The sequence below is a fragment of the Acanthisitta chloris genome, unplaced genomic scaffold (assembly GCF_000695815.1).
Source record: "Acanthisitta chloris isolate BGI_N310 unplaced genomic scaffold, ASM69581v1 scaffold11346, whole genome shotgun sequence".
NCBI classification, from domain to species: domain Eukaryota; kingdom Metazoa; phylum Chordata; class Aves; order Passeriformes; family Acanthisittidae; genus Acanthisitta; species Acanthisitta chloris.
Genome location: NW_008678743.1, coordinates 1 through 21,683, shown reverse-complemented (window position 1 = coordinate 21,683; position 21,683 = coordinate 1). Strand labels below are relative to the sequence as shown.

The 21,683-nt window shown below is 43.1% G+C and overlaps 1 protein-coding gene across 1 annotated transcript in view; it reads left to right on the top strand.

Moving 5' to 3' along the window:
• EYA2 (EYA transcriptional coactivator and phosphatase 2) overlaps nucleotides 1–21,647 on the top strand; it is a 50,586-nt gene extending 28,939 nt beyond the window's left edge. Inside the window, exons 9-15 of the mRNA XM_009077031.1 lie at nucleotides 8,180–8,269; nucleotides 14,395–14,453; nucleotides 15,253–15,413; nucleotides 16,949–17,063; nucleotides 17,659–17,786; nucleotides 18,613–18,707; nucleotides 21,093–21,647. Of these exons, the coding sequence (XP_009075279.1) occupies nucleotides 8,180–8,269; nucleotides 14,395–14,453; nucleotides 15,253–15,413; nucleotides 16,949–17,063; nucleotides 17,659–17,786; nucleotides 18,613–18,707; nucleotides 21,093–21,173 (729 nt within the window). The 3' untranslated portion in view covers nucleotides 21,174–21,647. The remainder of the gene's footprint in view (nucleotides 1–8,179; nucleotides 8,270–14,394; nucleotides 14,454–15,252; nucleotides 15,414–16,948; nucleotides 17,064–17,658; nucleotides 17,787–18,612; nucleotides 18,708–21,092) is intronic.
• Nucleotides 21,648–21,683: the final 36 nt, after the last annotated feature.

Genomic DNA, 21,683 nt, shown 5'->3' with positions numbered 1-21,683 from the left:
ATTTGCAAGCTTGTTCCATAATCTGTGTTGTCTAAGCATTAAAAAAATACCCTGCATTTCTTTCAGTCTGAGAAATTCGAAGTGTTGTATTGCAAATTCATTCTCACTCTTGTCAAAGGGAAAAAAGAGGGCACTGGGTGTGATGTTTTCCCTAACTAGGGGGGTGTGTGTGTGTGAAGCTAATACCTTTTCTCAGTATTTTGTATTGTTCCCAGAATGTGTGTTCTTGCTCTGTCTTGGTACACTTCTTAGGATTATAGTGTCCAAATGAATTGTGAGTAAAGTAATTCATCTTTACCTGCAAGATACTCTGAAATCCTGGAACTAAATGACAAGGATTTTATTTTAGCCTGGACCTTTATCAGTACTTGGACAACGTCAGCTGATACCTGGTAGTTCAGATCTATAAAATTCCCTGTAAGAATCATGGCAATATCTGAGATTGTTCAGCATCAGGAATTGGTTCAAATTAATCAAAACCACATTATGTCCCAGTTTTAAATCAGAGTCATGAAAAGTCATGTTCTAGGTGTGAGTTAACCTTAAGTGAAAGGTGTTTAGATTACCTGTAGTACCCTGTGTCCCTGGGAGCCTGGACTATGTGGTTGCTTTGCCTGGAGCAGCCACTCTGCCTTCAGTGGGGACTTGCAGTGTGTCTCGGAGCTTCTTGCTTGATGTAGAGGCTGTTTTTCTATGACAGTCATATTTTTTATTGCTTTTGCCTTTCAGAAGTGGCAACATGAGAATTGTGCAAGTTGTAGGCAGATAGGTACAGGGAGAGAGAGACAGGACGTGCACTTGGGTTTGCAGCCTGTGCAGACATGGGCTTTGCCTCTCTGGTGGGGGCTCTGCAGTCACACAGGTACATGAAGGACCAGGAGAGGTTCCACCAACAAGATCTCAGGACCTTTTGGACAGAGTAGCTAAAGTTTCTGCTTGGCCCAGTTGAGGACAAGACATGAACATGGTTTTCTAGCCTTTAAGCAAATGTCATAGCTGCTGTTTGCTGGCTTTGAACTGGACTGTCTTATCCTCACCAGAAATGATGATGTGGATCTAAGAAACTTTATTCCTCAGAAGTTTCACTGGCAGTTCTATGTTCTTAGAGAAAGTTTTGCTTTAAGTGAATTATAATTTGCAATTAAAAAGAAGTCATTGATAAGTTCCTCCTTGGCTCTACTCAAGATCCTTGTAAAACCCTAGGTTTGATTTTGTAATTCCTTTTTTTCTTTTTTTCCTCCTTGCATTGAATGCTTCAAGTAGCTTGTGCTTTCCCTGCTTTGTTCTCTCACAGGACCCCAAAGCCAGGACCTGATTGAAACACCATGGGGATTTAATCAAATCTGATGGTGATTCATGCTCCTAATGGCCGAGTCTGTCCTTTACTGCTTTACAAACTGAGAAGGAATAAAACCCCATTTTATTGCTTGGCTGTTAAAAACTATTTGTAGAAGTTGCTAAGGTTCAAATCAAAAGCAGCCTCCCTCGAGAACTATTAGTTAATTCTAAGTGCCATGGCATTGCTTTTTTTTCTTCTTCCCTCGCTCGAGATGTGGCCTTATATCACGACTGCTGTTCAAACATCTGAGAGTTTTCCATTCCTTTGACAAACATGAGCCAAAGTGCTTAAGGACATCTGTTTATTTTATTTCTTTAATGAGAAAACCTTCCAATTTCTTACTGGCTCAGCTGTGTTTATTTACATTTTGTTAGTCATATGTGTGGGGCACCTTGGGACGCTGAAAACCTGCAGAGGCCTGTGCTGAGGGCTGCTAGCAGCATCCTGGTCAGAAAGGCAGAATAAGCCCTTCCTAAGGAAAACACAGTCCTTGGAACTCCATAAAATAGATTTTCAAAACAAATACAGCCTAATTCACTCAGTAGATCATGGATTAAGTCAAGATGAATACAATTTGGAAAGGATTTTCTGAGGAAGTTGGAGATTTTTTTACCCACTGGAGGCTAAACCTTGTGTTTAATGCCTTTTTAAGTTAAATTAAAAAAGCATTCAATCATTGCAGGTAATAAAGAAGTCTGTTACTTTAGACATGCTGCTATATCAATTATTAGTTCATTATTGGAGAGAAGGGAGTCAATAATTCCAGCCATTTGATTATTTCAAATGTGTATTTCGGGAGCAAACATCTGTGTTTATCATCTGCACTGGTTGATGAGAAGCAGCAGTAGAAGCAGCAAAACAGCAGGTTGGATGGTGGGCACAGGAGATGCTCTGAGCTCATGTAGGTGTAACCTCTTGTACTAGAGCTTAGGAGAGCAGAGAGGTTTCTAAGCAAAGTGCACGTGTGGCATTGGGAGCTATTAAAGGATTATTTTTTGACATCAAATATATATGAGAAACAATGCTGGTTTATTAAACAGGCATGAGCAAAGGGAACCTGCTTCCCACTGCTGCTGAACTGACTGCAGTTTTAAGGGGAAAAGAGTTTAAAAACCCAAAGGGATGTGACTTGGTTTAGGAAATTGCATGCACAAAAGATGTTGTTGCACTCAGGATTACACTCTGTGATGTGTTTCCACAAAGCTTTCTAGGAGTTTTGTATCACAGAGCTATCAGGGGCTTTCACCTAGAAATACAGTGATTTTCCTGTGTTGAAGGGAAGGAAATGAAGATGAATTTGCTTTAAATTCCACTCCCTCTTCTGAGATGTATGCTATATGTCGTAAAAAGAAATTACTTCTAGGTTTTGGGTCATGAAAGTTTTGTATTACTGAATAAAAATAATTCCCATTTATCCTCAAGCATCATGGCTCAGCTTTTAACCTGTATTTGAGTACAGTATTCCCACAGGACTGGAATCCATTTCAGATTTTATGGGTTCAGACACTGGATAAATTAGTGTAGCCATTGCTGCCTGTCCCTAAGCATAGCTCATTTAGAGAGGGAGAAGAGTCTTTTCAACCTCCATGTGCTGTTGAATGTGAGGATTTAGTGACAAACATGCCCATTTGCTTATTGGAGTCATTTCCAAGGTGTAGTCCTCAACCAGACACATAACAGTAAAAAGTGACCTCAGTAAATAATAAGCAATGCTTTGGAAGTAACCTTTAAATCACAGAAAGTGTGAATATGAGAAGGTATCTGAAGAATAGGGTTTGAACTGTATTTGCTCTCCATCTAGCATGGACTTTTCACAAGGTCACACTGTGATATCTGTTGATACTCTTCATTTAAAGTCAGTAGATTGTCTAATTAACCTGAATTTATCAGTGGTTAGGTAAACAATGTCTTCATTTTTTTGGGGGGGAAAAGGTTTAGACCCTGAAAAGCTGAGTGATTCTGTTTGAAGAGAGATGATCCTTTCTAAAACAGCCTGAAGTGTATTCCCTTAAGTCAGTCACTTCTGAAAATGAGTTTTAGCTTCTGAGCTACTTTAGTTACTTAAAGCAACTTTTCTCACAAATCTTCAGTCTCCCACTGGAAAAGCTCAGAGAGGCTCAGTGTGGTGTAGTCTGTGTTCCTACAGAGAGAAAACTGCACGCTGAGCTGCTTAAGTGTAGTTAGTAAAAGAGCTAAATGTGTTTTCTTCCTCAAAGAGATGTGGACTTACTTGAACTAGAACTGATATACATGGTTAATTTCCCATTCTTATGGGAAAGTCTTGTTCATGCCTCAAATTTTGATCAAAGTATAAAATGTTACAACGAAACAATGATTATTCTCACAGGTTCTTTTTGTTCAAACATGTGGCCCTGGTATTTGTATCTTTACTTTTTTGATTATCATTATTATTACTTTTATATACTATGATCAAGCTGGTCCATTTTCCAGGAGTTTCCAAGTAATTAAACCCAATTAAAACTATTACATTCTTTCTTTTGGTGACAACTTCATTATTACCAGCTAACCACAAGGAGGAGATTTAACTTGGAAAGCCCTTGATTGTACACTAATCCGTCTCTCACCTTTGGCTGACACCTGTGGCAGATAAACTCTATAGAATAGAGTCTGGTGAATACTTTTAATTAATACTTTCTTCCTTGTAGAGAAGTAATTATTTGCTCACAGCATAAATAGGTATTTGACAGGAATTTTAAAAAGACTGATTCATTTTAAATACTAGGGATTTATTTTGGTGTTGGGTTGGTTTTTTGGAGGGGGATGATGGTGTCTGAATCCAAGATCCAGGCTCAGAATGACTTTGTCCTAACAATTTGCATGTCGAGTTAATTGTCAGATTGCTAAATAGAAGCAGAGTCAGCCAACAAGCTGATTTGTTATCCTCTCAAAGGAGCCAGTTTTGCCCCTTTGCTAATGACCTGCAAGTCTGAACAGGGAACCTGCAAGGCAGAGGCTTGGAATGGGCTTTGGATCCAGGATTGGAGGCAATAGTGACTTGCTCTTGAGAGATTGCCAGAGACAAATCTGCTTCCCTCTGCCTTTCAGAATCAGAGTGCACAGGAGGGGAGAGCTATGGACATCCAGCCAACTGCATTAGCAGTAGCTGCAGGTTTAACAAACACATGTCTTTTTAATGCATATTCTAGGGCAAGTATAAGCAGCTTGTGAAAAATCAATCTCTGAGTTTCAGGACAGCAGTGGGGAGAAACAGGGAGCTGTGAGACTGTGACTCCTGTCCTTTAAAAATGGGAGTGAAGGCTGTGCTGAGGATGGGGAATATCTGAGAATGAACACTTCAGAATGCCCAAAGTCCTGCTGGTGCGTATCTCCCCCAGCTGATGGGCAGAAGTTGTGCCTGGTCTGTCATGTCCAAACACCAGAGGTTCACACTAACAGTAATTTGTGGGGCTGTTTAATTTCAGCCCTGAAGGAAGCTCCACCGACAGTGTGTGGCAGAGGTGAGGTGGATGGGGATGCACTGTGCTGCTGGAAGTTTTATTTACTAAAGGAGTTTATTGCCTGTTTTCCACCCCTGCCTTTCATTGTCCTTGTTTGTGAAAGCATGACTCATAGATTAGCAGAGGGAGGACCTCGCTCTTCTAAAGTTACTAAACAAGCACTCAGGGTTGAGTTTTTAGATTAATCTGTTTTCACTGTAAAAAGTGGTTCCTGGAGGAGATTTGATTTCAGGCTGTCTGTGGTCCTTGGGCTTCACATGCATCAGGAAACATTGGCTGGATCTGTTAGCCAGGAAGTTTGTTCCAAGGGCTCCAGGGCATATTTTTCCTACAGAATGACATGTTAGCAGGGATCACTGGTATGAGTGTGGCAACTTTGCTCTGCTGAACTCACACTGCTCCAGCACAGGCACTAGCAGTGCCCCAGGGCACCCCTGGCAGCATAGAGAGATCCTTTAGTGGCACAGGATTTCTGCCTAGGAAGAACTCTCCATCAGCATCTTCAGATAAATGTCATAATTCTCTTTCAGATTATTTACACACTGTAGAGAGGATTTGGACAACACTTTGTGGATAGACCTATCTCAATTTGGTCGCTTCCTATCAGTCTGATTTTCCTGTTTATTCATGCTTGAATTGAAAGCTGTAGTGACTGTGCCTTTCCTCTGTGTGGGTACAACCTCTGGCACAGTGGAGTTCAAGTCTGGGACCAATGCTTCTAGATGCTACAGCGATGCAAATAAGTAACTACTGGAGGAACCCTGGCCTAGACACCTCTATCACACTGGGGTGCTGATTTGCCTTTTATCAGCCTCTTTAAGACTTGGAAACTTGCCTTGCTCTGGAGGAAATGTCCATACTGTGAAAGCAGTGATGCCAAATCATTTCCCCAAATGACTTCTCCTCTGGGTGGTAAAGTGCATTTTTCTGTTTTATTTTCATTCCATCAAATACTGTATCTCAAGAGAAAGACTTTTTTTTTCTACTCTGATCTACAGTTTGGTTTCCATATTGTTTAGTTTAAGGGAAGGTAACTTCATACACTGTGGAAATGTTCCTTACTCCCCATTAGTGATTAATACCAATAAAGCTAAAGACAAAACTTAGAGGATAAATGACAGATACCAACCAATGAGACTTCCTGAAAGAGTTTTAAATGCTAATGGTCCTTGAAATGGATAAAAATAAATTGCTTCATTAAAAACTATTTTACAAAATAATTCCTTCCTAGCAGCATATTTTCTTCAAAACAGTTCCCCTGTGTAACTACACCTGGGTAGTAAAATTTGATTCAGTGCTGTTCGCATGGGGCCACAGATGCTCTGATTGTGCCTGTGTCCCTGTGCCTCGTCAGGGGAGCAAGTTTGAGGCTTAAAATTAGAGACATGTTCAGGGCAAATCTGCTGAAGTTTTTACTTTTTGCCCAGAGGAACCAGTGCCCTTCTTTCTGGGGCAGCAACAAGCATGTTTAAACATGAGTGACAGAGCTTTTCTTTACTGGGCACAGTCTTTGTGAGTCACACACATAGCTAAAACCACAGCCATTCTGCTCTAATTAGAGAGAACTACACCAAGAATGCATAATAATTAGGTTAGTGTGTAATACACCATCCATGTCAACAGCATCTGCCACAAAGGTTGATTGAAATGTACTCATCCTCCCAACACTGTGCTCCCTGTTAGAGCTCCTCAGCTGATTCATTACTGTCCTGTCATACACTCACAGGACTTCACAGAAAGCTGCAGAAAATTAGGGAAGAGACTACATATAAATCTGCCCTGGTTCAGCATGGCTTGTGACTTCAACAGAGGAAAACCACCCACTTAAACACGAAGATGAGAGATCCCCAATCTAATGAAGATGAATTAACAAAAAAAACCTGCTGTGGGAATGCTACTTCCCCCCCCCCCAAGTTGTCTGTTGTTGTTTAGTTTGAACAGGCACAATGTTTTTGAGCTATGAGGGTTTATCAAATCAACCACAGATTATTTTTGCTTGTGTTTTTGAAGTATATAATGAATAAGGAAATGCACTGCTGCTAACCTTGTTTGTTATGTACTGCTGCTAACCTTGTTTGTTTGCATCACTGTGTTCTATGCTCTTGTGGTGGGTTTAGGAACAAGTTGTTTGGGGGCAGAAGAGGTGGTTGAATTGGTGACTTGGCAAGGCAATGGAGTGACAGCTCTCACAGGCTGGTGTGGTGTCTCGGTTGGGTGGCAGGAAAGGAGCAGGAAATAACATTAATTTTCTGAAACAAATCAACTAAACACACTTAAGTAGACCTATGGGTAGTGTCATCCTTCTCCAGGGGAATTCACTTAAGGTATTGCCACTGCTGTTGGCAGGAGCAGGATCTGGATGTGAGAAAGTTCCTATGTGCTTAAGAACATGTAGAAGCTTTTTAGAGATGCTGATGTGTACATTTTCACATTCTCTAATTGTTAATAAAAGCATGTTTTAACAATGCTGGAGGCAGCCAGAGCTTCTGCATTATGTCCTTCCCTTGCAGGAAGAGGTTTGGGACCCTCTCAGGGTCAGAGCACACCTTGGCTGGGTTTGAGGCTGCTGGGACAGGCAGAGTGAGCAAACAGGCACAGTCAGGAGCATCAGGTGCATCCACATTTCTAACACTAGCTAGAATGACAGATGAACCCATCCTCCTTCTCATGTGCTGTGTCTTGTCTTTTTGTTAATTATTTTTGAGCAATGTTGTTCTGTGGGTGTAACTCCATCGTGGCTGCAGTGGTGGCTCTGCAAGCTTTGCTGTGCACCACTGCAGAGCTTGCTGTCCTGAGCAGCAATGGTCATGCTTGGACAGGGATTTTATTGTGTTGTAATGGGCTTTGCATGGTAGGATGGGGTTGGTTTAACTCTGGTGGTGCTGTACAGTAAGTAGGCAGCTTCAGTGGGGATGGAATGGCTGGTTTGAAGGACAAGTCAGGAAAGGATCACCCTCTGTGTGCCCTGTTGCTTGCAACTATCTCCAAACCCTTCACTAATGATGCTATTGGAAATCAGTTTTTTGTCTAACCTACTGAAGCAATTCTTGTACAGTTTCAGGTGTTTAAAGGATCTTTGTCTCATTTAAAGTATGTGGGATGTTATTGATCAGGTTGAGATGTCCTTCAAAGACATAGAATCTGTTCAAAGAACAGAATTTATCTAGGGGAGCAAAAGAAAGGATGGGAAAATCATGTTAATGTTAAGTTACATTCAGGAAATAAAATTACTTTGATAAATATATCTTCAGGAAACAAGAACATGTAGATCCTCTGTTTGCTCTAAGATCTCCTACCCTCCAAACCCCTCCCAGAAAAGAAAGTCTAAGTGAATGGAAACAAACTGATTTTCCCCTAACAGGACACTACGACGTCAGTGCGGATAGGACTTATGATGGAAGAAATGATCTTCAACCTTGCAGATACACATCTCTTCTTCAATGATCTGGAGGTATGTAGCTGCTTGTTTTATTTAACATCTCTCTCTCTAATCATTTGCATGTGCTCTACAAACTTGCATTTTTTGGCTAAGAAACTTATTTTGACCCCAAAGAAATAGGCCTTAGGTGGCCTATTGGAAGCATATTCACTGTGTCCTTTCAACATCCTCATTCTCTTAAGGAATTTTTTTCTAACTGCACAATAACAATGATGGATTTTGGCATGTTTTCTAAATCTAATAATAAGGACACTGCTGCTGCTTCTCCTGAAATTTGCTATTTAATTATTTTATTAAGCTAAGTTGTGGGGCAGGTAGCAATTAGCTATTAGCCAAGGGAGAGGTTTTAAAATAGTCTCTGTCCTTGGAGAAGCTGTCACACACACAGGCAGAGCAGGAGATGTGTGCAAATTTGGGCACACTGCAGAGTGAAACTATGGGAGTTTCAATATAAAAGACCAAGAGGAAGAATCCTTCCTGCCTGTGGCATGGTTAGACCTGACTATCTCTTATACAAAGCAAAAATCCTTTAGAATATGTGGTAAAATTCAAACAAAGTGAAGCTAGCAGAATTCTGTCACCAGCTGAGAAACAGCTGGACAGCAAGGATGAAAATTGGTTCCCATTTGCACTGAGTAGCCATAGCCTGAAAGGATCAAGAGCAAGTAAGGTTGGGTTTGTGCTGTTGGCACCTTGGAGTCACAATAATGCTTGGAGGCATTTGGAGGAAAAATATCTGCCATCCCTGGGTAGACTTCTGTGGGGATTTTGTTGTGGGGTTTTGGTTTTTTTCACTTGAAAAAGGAAGAATTTATTTCTGTGCCAGATGAAAGGAGAGAACTTTTTCTGTGCCTGGTGAGTTCAGCAAGAATTTCTGGTTCCTTCACTGCTTAATTGCACTGTGATTCTCTGTGTAGTGGGAGGTGCAACCTTTCCTACCACCTGGCTCCTTACAGTCTTGAGGTTTCACTTGCTGAGAAGTTTGATTTCCTTTCAAAGACAAGTAGTGAGTAGCACCTGAACTGACAGATTTTTCCTCGTTCAGCTTTTTTCAGAGAGGGAGTTTGTGATGAGGGCACAGAAAGTACAAAGTGAAAAAATCTTTCTCTTAGTGGAAAAAAAAAGAGAGCTCCTCTGTGGGAACCCAGGGCAGTGTATAAGTAGTGATAATGTTTAATACACAACCAGCACTTTCTACACATCAGATCTCAACATATGATGCTACAAAGCTCCATGTCTTGCACAAAGCCACACAGAGACCCTCTGTTTACCTAGACTTTTGCAAGAATTAGCAGTTTGAAACCAAGTTTTCTCCTTGCTTCACTTACTGCTCTAAAACTTTAAATGGAGTAGCAAATTGTCTGGGCTCAGTCAAATTGTGCACATTAATCAGTCAGTAACAGCTCTGGGCATTGGTGGTTTGGTTTGAACTGAGCCTTTTCAGTGAAAAATTGAGGGATTCAAGAGAAGTAAATGTTCCTTACAAAATTTCACTTTCCAAAAAAAGCTGTTTCAGTTTGGAAGAAATTGCAGCAGCAGAATCACCCAGAGTTACCCACCCTACTCCTTCATTTGGGATGATAAATAGAAGTCAGATTTGTGTATTCACAAAGTGCTATTTAAGGATCATACATCACTTAGTATGAGGCTTTAAAAAATGCAGTGAATGATATTCTTAAAAATGAAGAAAGGAATTGGTAAAAACCAGCACAGAAGCAGATTCAATTGTAGACCCACAAGCATTACCATATACATTAGCACCATCCTGTGGTGTAACATTGGCCTGTACAAGGCAAAATAAGCTACAATGCACAGGGCTGAAACCATTTCTGACCATCTCCTGTGCTGGGGCAGGGTGAAAAAGGCTGTAACTGAGAAAGCACTAGGATAGTTGCCTATTTGTGACCAAAGCAAGAGTTCTCTTATCAGATAATGCTAAACATAGCAAAATGTTTCTCTGGCACAAACCCATAGCCAAGGTCAGATATTCTGGGGGGTCCAGCAGACTGAACTAACCAGAGCGTGGTTGGCCTCAGTCCTGACAGTGGAACCAGGGGGAGAAGTGTAGGAAATGGTCTCTCCATCCTTGCCAGAGTCACAGGCTGGACAAGGAAATCAATTCCCTTGCTTTAGCACAGGGGAATGATTTATTCTGCTGGCTGCAGTTTTGGTGCTGTGCAGAGCAGAAGGTGCTGTCAGTGTGCAAAGCCCTTTTGAAGCATTCCCAGGAAGTTCCTGATGAGGATGGGACATTTGTCCATAGATACCAGCAAAGTCTGCACAGCCCTTGGTAGTATTTGTGTGATCCCCATTAGTCTGGTGAGGAGAATCACAGCAAAAAAAAAAAATGGCTTCAAAGTCTGAGTGAGGAGCCTCAACTGGAATGCTCTCCTTTTTCTGTCAAAAAGTGGTCATGAGACTGTTGTTAGTCAGGGCTTTGTCTTTTCTCAGAATTTACCCAGAAGGGATTCAGGCAACTGTTTCCTGGATGCATTAGTTGAATGAATTTTTTTTTTCTGCTATGCTTGGGAGTGAGAATCATAGATGTGTGAAAAGGTGAACCAGCAGATCCATTCAGATGGATCCATCCAGACCCATCCTGCTGCAAACTATCCTCTCTGTGCTGCAGCCCAGTAGAGAGGGCAGTTCCCTGTTCAATTCACCCCAAACCTCAGGGTAGTTGTTTGGAAGGAGACTGGTCACTGGTCCCCAGGGCAGGTGGGTGACTGGAGAAGCTTTAGGCCTAGACTCCTACTAAACTCTTTAGGTCCTTTTACAGAAAGGGATTCTCTGTCAGCCAGTCAAGTCTTACAGGCAGATGAAATCCCTACAGTCTGCAAGTATGGGCCATGCAAGATGTTGTGTACAAAGGGCTCTGATCATGCTGCAGAATATATCAGCAAATATTCACTTGACAGGAGGTATTTTCCCCTCTCTGTTCTCCTTTTGGGAAATCAGGGAGAAAAGAAGTTAAAATCCAAACTCTGCACTTTCCAGGGTTGTGCTTTTCCTCCCAGATGCCTTTTGTCCACAGTACAATGCTGGCTGAAGTATAGCACCTTCCATCCCAATCCCTCTGGAGATATTATTGTCTAGCACTCTGGAAAACAGGTATTAAGGACAGGAGGGCTGACAAAGGGCTGAGGCATTAACAAACATGGGGATTAGTGTGTTTACAAGTTACTGCATATCAGAGCTATCCCTGGAGGTTTTGTGTCCTGGGAGCTGCTAACCCCCTGCCTAATGAGGGATGCAAGCTCCACTGATCAGTGAATCCATGAGATGTTTACAAATCTCTTGCACAGTCCTGATACACAAGTAGGCAACGTGTGAGTTCATTGTTTTCATATGTGCCTGAGACATACCTTGAGAGCACTCAGAAGGAACATGAGGGATAACAGAAGGATCTTCTTCATGCATCCTCAGGAACAGCTTTTTTCGGGGGGACATTGCAGGGTGAAACTATGGGAGTTTCAATATAAAAGACCAAGAGGATGAATTCTTCCTGGTTGTGGCATGGTTAGACCTGACTGTCTCTTATACAAAGCAAAAATCCTTTAGAATATGTGGTAAAATTCAAACAAAGTGAGACTAGCAGGATTCTGTCACCAGCTGAGAAACAGGAGCTCACCAGGAGGCAGTAGAGGTTTTCTCCAAGCCAGCAGTGCCATTTCAAAGCTGCATTAGCTCAGGCTCATTTACATGTAGGTACAAGGGTCTGGTCCCACCTGGAGGGAGGTTGTGCAGCACCTAAACATATCACAACAGTAAGGACAGTTCAGTACCCAGGGCTGTGAGGGTTGTCTGAGGTCTTACACATTTGACTCAGTCCCAGGCTGTATGTGCCACACCATCATATGCTCTGAGATCTCCGAGAACCAATTTAAAACCTCAGCAGATGTGAACACTGGGATATGTTCCCAACACAGACTTCTTTTCAAACAATCTGGGCCTTCTTTTCAGCAGCCCAGGTATCCTGCCTAGGTTCCCTGCTCACTGAGATCTCAAGGAAATTCTGCAAGAATGAAAAATTAGTCTTGTAACCAAGTAGTAAAACATGGTCCACATTCTTGCTGTAGCCAGTTCCCTGAGTTTCACCCAGTAACACGATAGGCTCAGCTGGTGGACTATGAGGTAGTGTCTCACCGAGTGTCATGGTATTTTATTAAGTTAGAAATGTGATAGCTACTGTTGTCACACTTCAGTGTACAGAACAATTCATTCACAAATGAGGAAAACAGATCCCTCCACAAATACCTTTTGCCTGACTTAAAGCCCTGCATCACACACCCGGAGTGGAGTGGGCTCCATCAGTATCAGCCCAGCATGGTTCACAGCAGCTAGTGGGAGGGAGCCTTAAAAAATGATGGGGGTGGAGGAGAGCTAGAGGTGCCAACAGAGATCTGCTGTTCAGCTGCTTGGCTCCAATTATATACAGAAGTATACGTTCCAGTGCCGGAATCATAGAATCAGCTGGTTTGGAAAAGACCTCCAAGATCAAGTCCAACCTTACCATAGTTACTAGACCATGGCACTAAGTGCCACATCTAGTCTCATCTTAAAAACCTCCAGGGATGGTGAATCCATCACCTCCCTGGGCAGCACATTCCAATGCCTGATCACTCTCTCTGTAAAAAATCTCTTCCTAATATCCAACCTAACCCTCCCCTGGCAGAGCTTGAGTCTGTGCCCTCTTGTCCTGCTGCTGGTTGCCTGGGAGAAGAGACCAACCTCCACCTGACTCCAACCTCCTGTCAGGGAGCTGTAGAGGGTGATAAGGTCTCCCCTGAGCCTCCTCTTCTCCAGGCTGAACACCCCCAGCTCCCTCAGCCTCTCCTCATGGCACTTGTGCTCGAGTCCCTTCACCAGCCTCGTTGCTCTTCTCTGGACCTGCTCCAGCACCTCAATATCTTCCTGAACAGAGGGTTCAGGTTGATAAGAAGGCTGGTGAGATGAAAACAAGATAAAATTGTGTGTCTGTTTGAGAATTGTCTAAATTAAATGCTGCAGAAAATCTCATTATTATGGACAACAACTATCTGTCATCTTTTGTCATTGATAGCAAGATTAGTTAGTTGCTTGGGGATTTTTTTCTTTTTTTTTTCAAAGGAGCTAGTTTAAAGTAATTCATGAAACTTATAATTGTGTAAGGAAGGTAAAACAAATTCTGTGGTTTACAGAACACTGAAGTGGTAAAGAATTACTGTACCTTGGTTAGCTGTAGTTGTTCTGAGTTCAGAGTCCTATTGTACCAAGTGCCTTTTTCAACCTCTGTTGAAAAATCAGCCAAACCAAAAGATAGTGTTCATCAGTTTTCAGGCTTTGTGTTCTGTTCTTACCTGGGGGGGAAGCTTCCTGATTTTTCTTTTTCTAATCGTAATGCTAAGACTAGGAAGGAAACCATTGGAATAACATTTCTCACATTTTTGAGGCAGGGCCTCCACCATTCAAACAAGGAAGAATTTTGGAAGATAAGATCTAGAGTACATACTTCATCCAGGCTGAGCTCCAAGTATATATTCTGGTTAAATTTTCTGTGCACAGATTTCCTCATTACTGACACACAGTGTTCCTTAACTCTGTTCTGGGGCAGTGACAGTGTTGCCTTCAGCCTTCCCTGCACGTCAAAGGAAGCTCAGCCCCCTCGGAACAAACTGGGAAAACACTGGCAGGACAGGCAGCTCTGGAACTCTCTTTGGGACAGATCTTCTGCCCCTGTAGTTCCGTGGGCACACACCTCCTGTCCGAAGCAGTATTCTCACAGGGGCAAGGGCTGCCAAGTCTCTGCCTTATCATGCATGCAGAGTTGAAAAAGCACAGCTTTCCTGGCTAAAACACAAGGGTCTCTCTCCCTGCTGTCTGCATCGGAAGGAGTTCCACTTACTGTGTTATTCAAGAGCTGTTGTGCCCTTAGATAACAGCAGATCTCACACACACTCTCTGTCTGTTCCTATTTTGTGTGAGTGCTCTGTGACACTTGTTCCTGACAATTAACTGGTTTCAGTATGCCAGACAATACATGCAATATGTCAGATTTGATCTCCTTAATATTACACTTTTTTTTGCATTCTATTATTTCAATATTTTTTTCCCAGACATTTACTCACTGCTGTATTTTTTTTTCATAAACTTTTCAGGACTGTGACCAGATCCACATAGATGATGTATCCTCAGATGATAATGGTCAAGACCTAAGGTAAGGCATCTCCAGGCTGGGAGCTGCAGGTCAGGTAGTCCACAGCCATTTGCAAATAGTGGCTGGTCAGTGATTCCCAAACATTCTCCCTCCCCTCCCTGGCTCCATGCTGTCTGTATTTGTCAAGCACACACAAGCACAGAGTCCCTGTTCTCACATTGTTGTGCCTGTGCCTAATGCCAAGCCCTGACTATGCTGAGCTTTGAAGCATTCTGGAAAATGTACCTAAATGAGGCTGAACTCCAGTCAGACCATGCCAGTTTCTGATACAATTTGACCAGACAGATGTCACAGATGTGGCCAAAATGCTTCAAAACCAGACTGGAAGGTTTCCCACTGCCCAATCTGTCGTGAATGGGCTTAGTAGTGAGGAATATGGACTTGGCCATGCCAGATCCTTGTCACTGGCAGAAACTTGGACCAGAACATCACCAACCATTGCTATTATCTGTATAATTTAGGTTATCATGTTCATAGAAACTACTTGTGTCAATAACATCTACCTTTCCCAAAGTGTTGCCTGCAGAGTCATGGTAAGGGGCACAAGAATGAGATGTGCAGAGCTCGTGTAGAGCTTTGTCATTTGAGGTTTTATGGATGGTTATTGTGCGAAATTGGTGCAGAAACAGAACATTTTTTTAGATCTGTGCTAGTAACTGTGCTAGAGATGAACTGCAGTTCTGCACAGCGTGTCCTGCCTGTGTCTCTGCTGCCACTTGTCTCCACTTTTCAGTTGTTTCCCCTCCCTGCTGGCACTGTAATTACACTGACCTCTCCCCTTCCCTCCCCCCTTTCCCAGCACGTATAACTTCTCTGCAGATGGCTTTCACAGTTCCACTGCCAGTGCAAACCTGTGTCTGGGCTCGGGTGTTCACGGGGGAGTTGACTGGATGAGGAAATTAGCCTTCCGCTACCGTCGGGTGAAAGAGATGTACAACACCTACAAAAACAATGTGGGGGGTAAGTGTCTGTGGCCAGGCAACCCGAGTGCCTTTCATCTTCCCCAAAACTTCTGACCCTGTAAGGATATCTCTGAAGGAGGTGTAGGGAGCCTCGTGGTAAGAATGCTTCACAGTGAGCTGAGCAAGTGTTTCTGCAGTCATCCTTGAATACAGTTCTGCACAGGATTTGCGGGAGAAACACTAAAACACCTGGTTCAGTGAATTGAAAAGCACTCAAGTCCAAGTCTGGGACTTTATTTGTATTTTATTTGGCAGGAAAGGAACTTTCCCTTATTTTTCAGAGTGTTTATTAAGTGTACAAACAGTTCAAAACTAAATATGCTTCTTTTTCCCCAGAACACATGGCTGATCTTTGCCTGAAACATTCTTGTGTTGTAACTATTTGGTTTTAACTCTCCCCAAACAATACCACTAGAGATCAGGATGCCCTGGGTTCCTTCAGCTCACCTAGTTCTAGACAGTTCTTCCAAGAGGCTGCTCTGCTTCTCTTGCAGAACATCAGTGCAGGTCTCTGACTGGGAAAAGACATAAGCAAAACTCAGAGTATCACCACACCCTATTTTTGGTTGGAGGACAAACCTGCCCACACACTGGTAATGGGTACTGGCTTTTCAGGAGAAACAAAACCATACTGGCTTTGGGTGTCTCTCTGCCCAGGCCACTGCCCACTTTCCCCAGCTCTTCATCCTCTTGCTCACCTCCTGTGAAAGCTTTGTGCTCATTCCAAGACAGGTGTTCCAAGGAGGTCCTGCAGTGTGCAGTTGACTGACCCATTCCAGTGTCATGGTTTAACCCCGGGCAGCCACTTGCTCACTCCCCCAGCAGCAGGATGGTAAAGCTAGTAAAACTCATGGGTTGAGATAAAGACAGTTTAATAGAGAAAGCAAAAGTTGCACACACAAGCAAAGCAAAACAAGGAATTAATTCACTGCTTCCCACAGACAGGAGGTGTTCAGTATCTCCAGGAGAGCAGGTCCCAGCACACGTAGCGTTTCCTTGAGAAGACAAACGCCATCACTCCAGATGTCCCTCCTTCCTCCTCCTTCCTCACACTTTACATACTGAGCATGATGTTCTTTGGTCAGTTTGGGTCACCTGTCCCAGCTGTGTCTCCTCCCAATCTCCCATGCACCCCCAACCTCCTTGCCAGCGTGGCAGTATGAGGAGCAGAAGAGGCCTTGGCTCTGTGTGAGCTCTGCTCAGCGATAACAAAAACACCTCTGCATTATCAGCCCTGTGTCCTGCACAAAACCCAAACATAGCCCCATCCTAGCCACTGGGAAGAAAGTTCACTCCACTTCAGCCCAAAGCAGCAGAGCCAGAGAGGAAGGAAGCTGAGCTGCAGCACCATAGGACTGTGCTGCAGTTGGGCCTCATGGAGCTCAGGGCAGAGCCTTGGCAATGGGCAGAGGGAAACAGCCACAACCAGGGCCAAGAGTTGGGCAGAACGCAGACAGGAGCCCTTTGGCATTCGGCATACAAAGCCATGCAACTCCCTTTGTGCTTCTGCAAAGATGCTTTCCCTGCTTCCAGGTTTAATAGGAGCTCCTAAGAGGGAAACCTGGCTGCAGTTAAGAGCAGAACTGGAAGCGCTGACTGATCTCTGGCTCACACATGCTCTGAAGGCGCTGAATTTGATACATTCCCGGTAAGAACAGCTTCAAGAATTGCCTACGGGTTTGATCCAGGAGCTCCTTTGCTTCCCTTGTTTTCCCCCTCTAAACAAATTGAGACACAAATAGGACTTTTCTGGCCAAGCCTGTGGGAGGCCAGTCTGCACATGTTTGCCAGGCTTGCATTAGCAAGGGATGGGGTGAATTTGGGATGATGAACCGAGCACAAGAAAAACAGCCTTGCCTTGGCTCCCTCATCTGTGGCACGATTTTCATGTGAGCAGATGCACAAAAGAGGAAGGGGAGAAAAGAGCTCTTCTATCCCTGAACACATTCACTCAAAGAACTCAGCACAGACATTACTGAGTGGTGGTTAAATTCCCACCAGATAGGTCCTGGCGAGCATGCAGTGAGGCTGCATCACTGCTGCCAGTTTGGTTTATGCTTTTTTCATTCTACTAAGCTGATCAAAAGACATTTCTGGTACTCACATTATCTGCCTCTGGCTGCATAATCCCCCATTGGCTTGGGAACTTCCAGTGGCAGGAAAGATTTGCTTCCTACCATGTCTCAGTGCAGAGTGAAAGAGAGAAACACACATTGCCACTTCTAATGACTTTTGTTTTCTAGGCCAAACTGTGTGAATGTGTTGGTCACCACAACTCAGCTTATCCCAGCTCTTGCTAAAGTGCTTCTCTACGGACTGGGCACTGTCTTCCCCATTGAAAACATTTACAGTGCAACAAAAACAGGTAAGAGCAAATTGACTTAGGCCTCACTGAAGACAGGGTGAAGTTTTGTCCCCAAGTCAGGCACAGCCATCCAACCTGATCTCAACAAGCAATGTGTGAGCTTTATTTTTAGCTCCATATTTATAGATTCCCAGTTCACATCCTGATTCCCATTCTCTAGTACAGACTGGGGAAAAAAAAAAAAAGACTTCCCCCATGTCTCCATGGTGGAGTGGACCTGATACATAGCTATATACCCACCCTATGGAGCACTGAGTGCACATGGATGTTGAGCTGCTCCCAGCTAGGAGGAAGACAGTCTGGCTGGACCTGTTAGAGAAACACTGTTTGGATCCTCTTGCAAAGAGGTCAAGTGTACTGAATGAGCTTTATGAAGCTGTGTGAGTAATAAATACTGATAGGGTTGGCCTGGGGCTCTTTTTGTGTTCTGTTCTTTCTGGTGCAAGTGTTTGAAGCTTTGAGCTTTGCATTTTCATGTTTTTACTGCAACCAGGATGAGCAGAAGAGGGCTCTGGAACTGGATGCCATGAGCATCACATCAGTCTGCCAACTGCTGGTCTAAGCAGTGCATCAAAGTCACAAAGCTCATGGAAAACTGGCAGCACTTGCTAGTCCTTGGCTGATAAAGAAAGTGCTAGTAACTGTCAAGAGATGGAGAGAATCCACCTCAGATGAAGATTCAGTTAGGTTCCAGCTTCAAAAGAAAACAAGGAATGCAACAACCAGTTCAGTCAGGTCACAGCTCCAATTCCAGTACCTGAATGTTGACCTTGCCTGCTCTGTATGTCTGGATTAAAAAATGTGTCTTCTCTCCCTTAGGGAAATTTTTTAGAGAGCTGTTTTGAAAGAATAATGCAGAGGTTTGGGAGGAAAGCTGTGTACATTGTAATAGGAGATGGTGTGGAAGAGGAACAGGGAGCAAAAAAGGTACAGTTTGTGGATGCCATGCTGGATTCTTTCAGGTTTTCCTATCAACAACCCTTTCTTTACTTAAGCATTTAATGAAGCTTCCTCCAGCTGGTGTGATTTTTCAGGTACTTGCTGTGTCACATGTTCATTCTTGCTTAACAGAAATGGCTTTAAACACATGGAAAGTGAAACTCTGAGTTGTTGGAATTAGTGCTGAATTGCTTACTGGAATATGCACATAGACATATTTGTGTTTATGACTCTTTAAGATCACAGAGTGTAACATCCTCAGAGTGAATTCTGAAGGGACTCAGATGGAGTTGCTGCCCTTATGGATTGATATGATTAATTTCACAAGGAAAATGAAACAGGGAAGCTGTACTGAATGCAAGGAATAGAAACTGCAAAAGCATTATGGTCAGGAATACAAAGAATTGAACAGCCAAAGTTTTCATTTCCTAAACTTTAGAACAGAAACCTGCCTGGGATTTTCACTTATTTGGCTTTACAGGGACAGGAATACACTTTGTGACTGGCAAAATTTATTTGCAGGACGTCTTTGTTCATCCTGGGCCTTGTGCACCTGATGTGAATGCAGAAATGTGATAGAGCTGCATTTGCCTCAGGAGCATTGCACTTGAGCTGAGATGCAGGAACTGACTGCATGAGCCTCATCTTCAGCAAACTCGTTAAGTTTTAATAGGCACACAGACAATTGGTGTAGCTTAGGTGATACACAAAATATTGTATCACAGCAACTCAGCTATTCAGCTGAACCTTGTGCTGGAGGACCTAGTATCTCATATTGAATGGAGATCCTGCACAGACTTTCTGAGCAAATTTGCACTCTTTGGGTTGCACAAGCCCAGGAACAAAGGGATCCTACAAATAAGGTGATGGGCACATGTTCTATCCCCAGAATTGTATCTCAACTTGTCTTCAAAGCAGTAGAAACCCTATTTTTTTTATAGTGTATTTCCTTGATCAGTGGAAGCAATACCATCTGCATCCACCTTGGAAAACTGCAGATGGTTCTGTAGTTCCTGAAGGGTTAAGGAGCTGTCAGGGAAGAGCCTGAAATGCATGAGTGGGGCTGAAGTGCTACCAGGCTGCTGCTTGTGACAGCTCAGTGCCACACTTCAAAGGCAGAGGGTCAGTGACCAGGACTGCATCAAAGGCTGCAGGAGCTCTCTGGCTGCTTGGGCAAGTGGGAAAGTTCAGTAGTCTCCAGTCCAGGATTTCAAGTGTCTCTTGCTCACATCTCCTGGCCTAAGCAGCTCTCCCATTAGCAGAGCACATTCTTTTCCAGGCTGTCACCTCCTTTGATTGATGACAGTCATTAATCAAAGCTTCTACACACCTGAGCTTTATACAAAAAAACCCCAACAAAACCCAAAGCAGGCAGAGAGAGCCCTTCGCTCTTTTGCTGACAGCACTGATAAAATCTCCAGTTTTGTGGGTCATTTTTCTTCACCTGTCTGAGGAGTGATCAATCTGTAACTGCCAAACAACAGGAGTGGCTGGGAGGCCAAGCTTTCTTCTGGTTTAAGAAAGAAAAATAGATAATTTAATGGAAGGGGTTTAGTAACAACTAGGGGAGAGAGAAGGAAGTATTTTATTCCCCATAAAGTGAAACTGCAGAGCAGTTCACTTCAGCTGTGTCTGCACACACTGATCAGTAGTAGCTTGAAGGAAATGTTTGTTTACTGATAGGCAACATAGCAGAGTTGTATTTAAACGTTAGAGGAGTTTAAATACTAAGGTTTTGGGGGGACAAGCTGTTTTATAAGCCTATTGCACCTTTCCCTGAGGCAGCAGATTTATATTATTTATAGAAAATGCAGTGTGACCTACTCTTCCAGTTAACTTGGAGAGGGAGTTGTTAGAAAGGATTTTGACTGTGTGGTATTTTTTGTTCAAATTTTTACAAATTTTAGTAACTTCCTTTTATTATATATACAATTTACTTGTCTGTGGATCACTGACCACAGCTTTCACTGGTGGTATTTGCCTAGAACTGTTTCTAGGAGTACTGCAATGCTAGAAACATTTCCTAATTAATCTATGTTAAAAATACAGGAGCAGTTTAGTAGCCAGTACCTTCAGCAAGGGAGCCCATGCCCTCCATCAGCTCTGAAGCAGGATACTCCTGAGTTGTGGAGGACGTGTCTTCCTGCATAGGTGAAAGAAATCAGCACAGAGACACTTCCCACTCCTTCCCTCTCTCCATCCCTCCCCTCCTCTCTCAGATTAGCCTCCTTGCCTGTGGCACTGTGACAATGTGGTGGCCAAGTACAAAGCTCTCAGCTCTCTCTTCCTAAGGGTGCAAACTAAGAAAGTTGTTTTGATCTCAGTACCATTAAAAATAAACCAAAAAATTCCCCTCTTTTGGTTTCACTCTAGCACAACATGCCATTCTGGAGAATCTCGTGTCACGCTGACCTGGAAGCTCTTCGACACGCCTTGGAACTTGAGTATTTGTAGCAGACCCCAACATCTTAGCACTGGGAGGGCTTCACTCAGACTATTACGTCGGTTCCACCTATTCCTCAACCTTTTCTTAGTGACAACAAAAAAAAAATCCCACAGCAACTGCAGTTTTTCTTTTTTTTGAAGGAGAACATTTTCAGTGGAAGCCTTTAAGAACTTGCAGCCAAAGAACATTCTATCAAGTCCTCCTTCCTTTGGACAGAGAAAAGCTTTCTGCTCACTGGGATGCTGCTGTTGCTGGCTAAGCTGGAGGCTCTAACAGCCTTTTTGCCATCAACAACAAATGCTCCAAGTCCAGGTCTCCTTGTCAGCTTTCTTGCTTTTGACAGGGGAAGAGGACACAGCAAGGACTCTCTGCACACATCACAGCACATGGGACCTTCTAAAAATAAGAGTGAAACTGTTGGTTGTTTTTTTTTTTTGGTATTTTTTTTAATTTATGAACTAATCTCATTACTCTGGTATTAAGCTCTGTACCTGTGTTTTTAATCTGGCTTTTCGGGG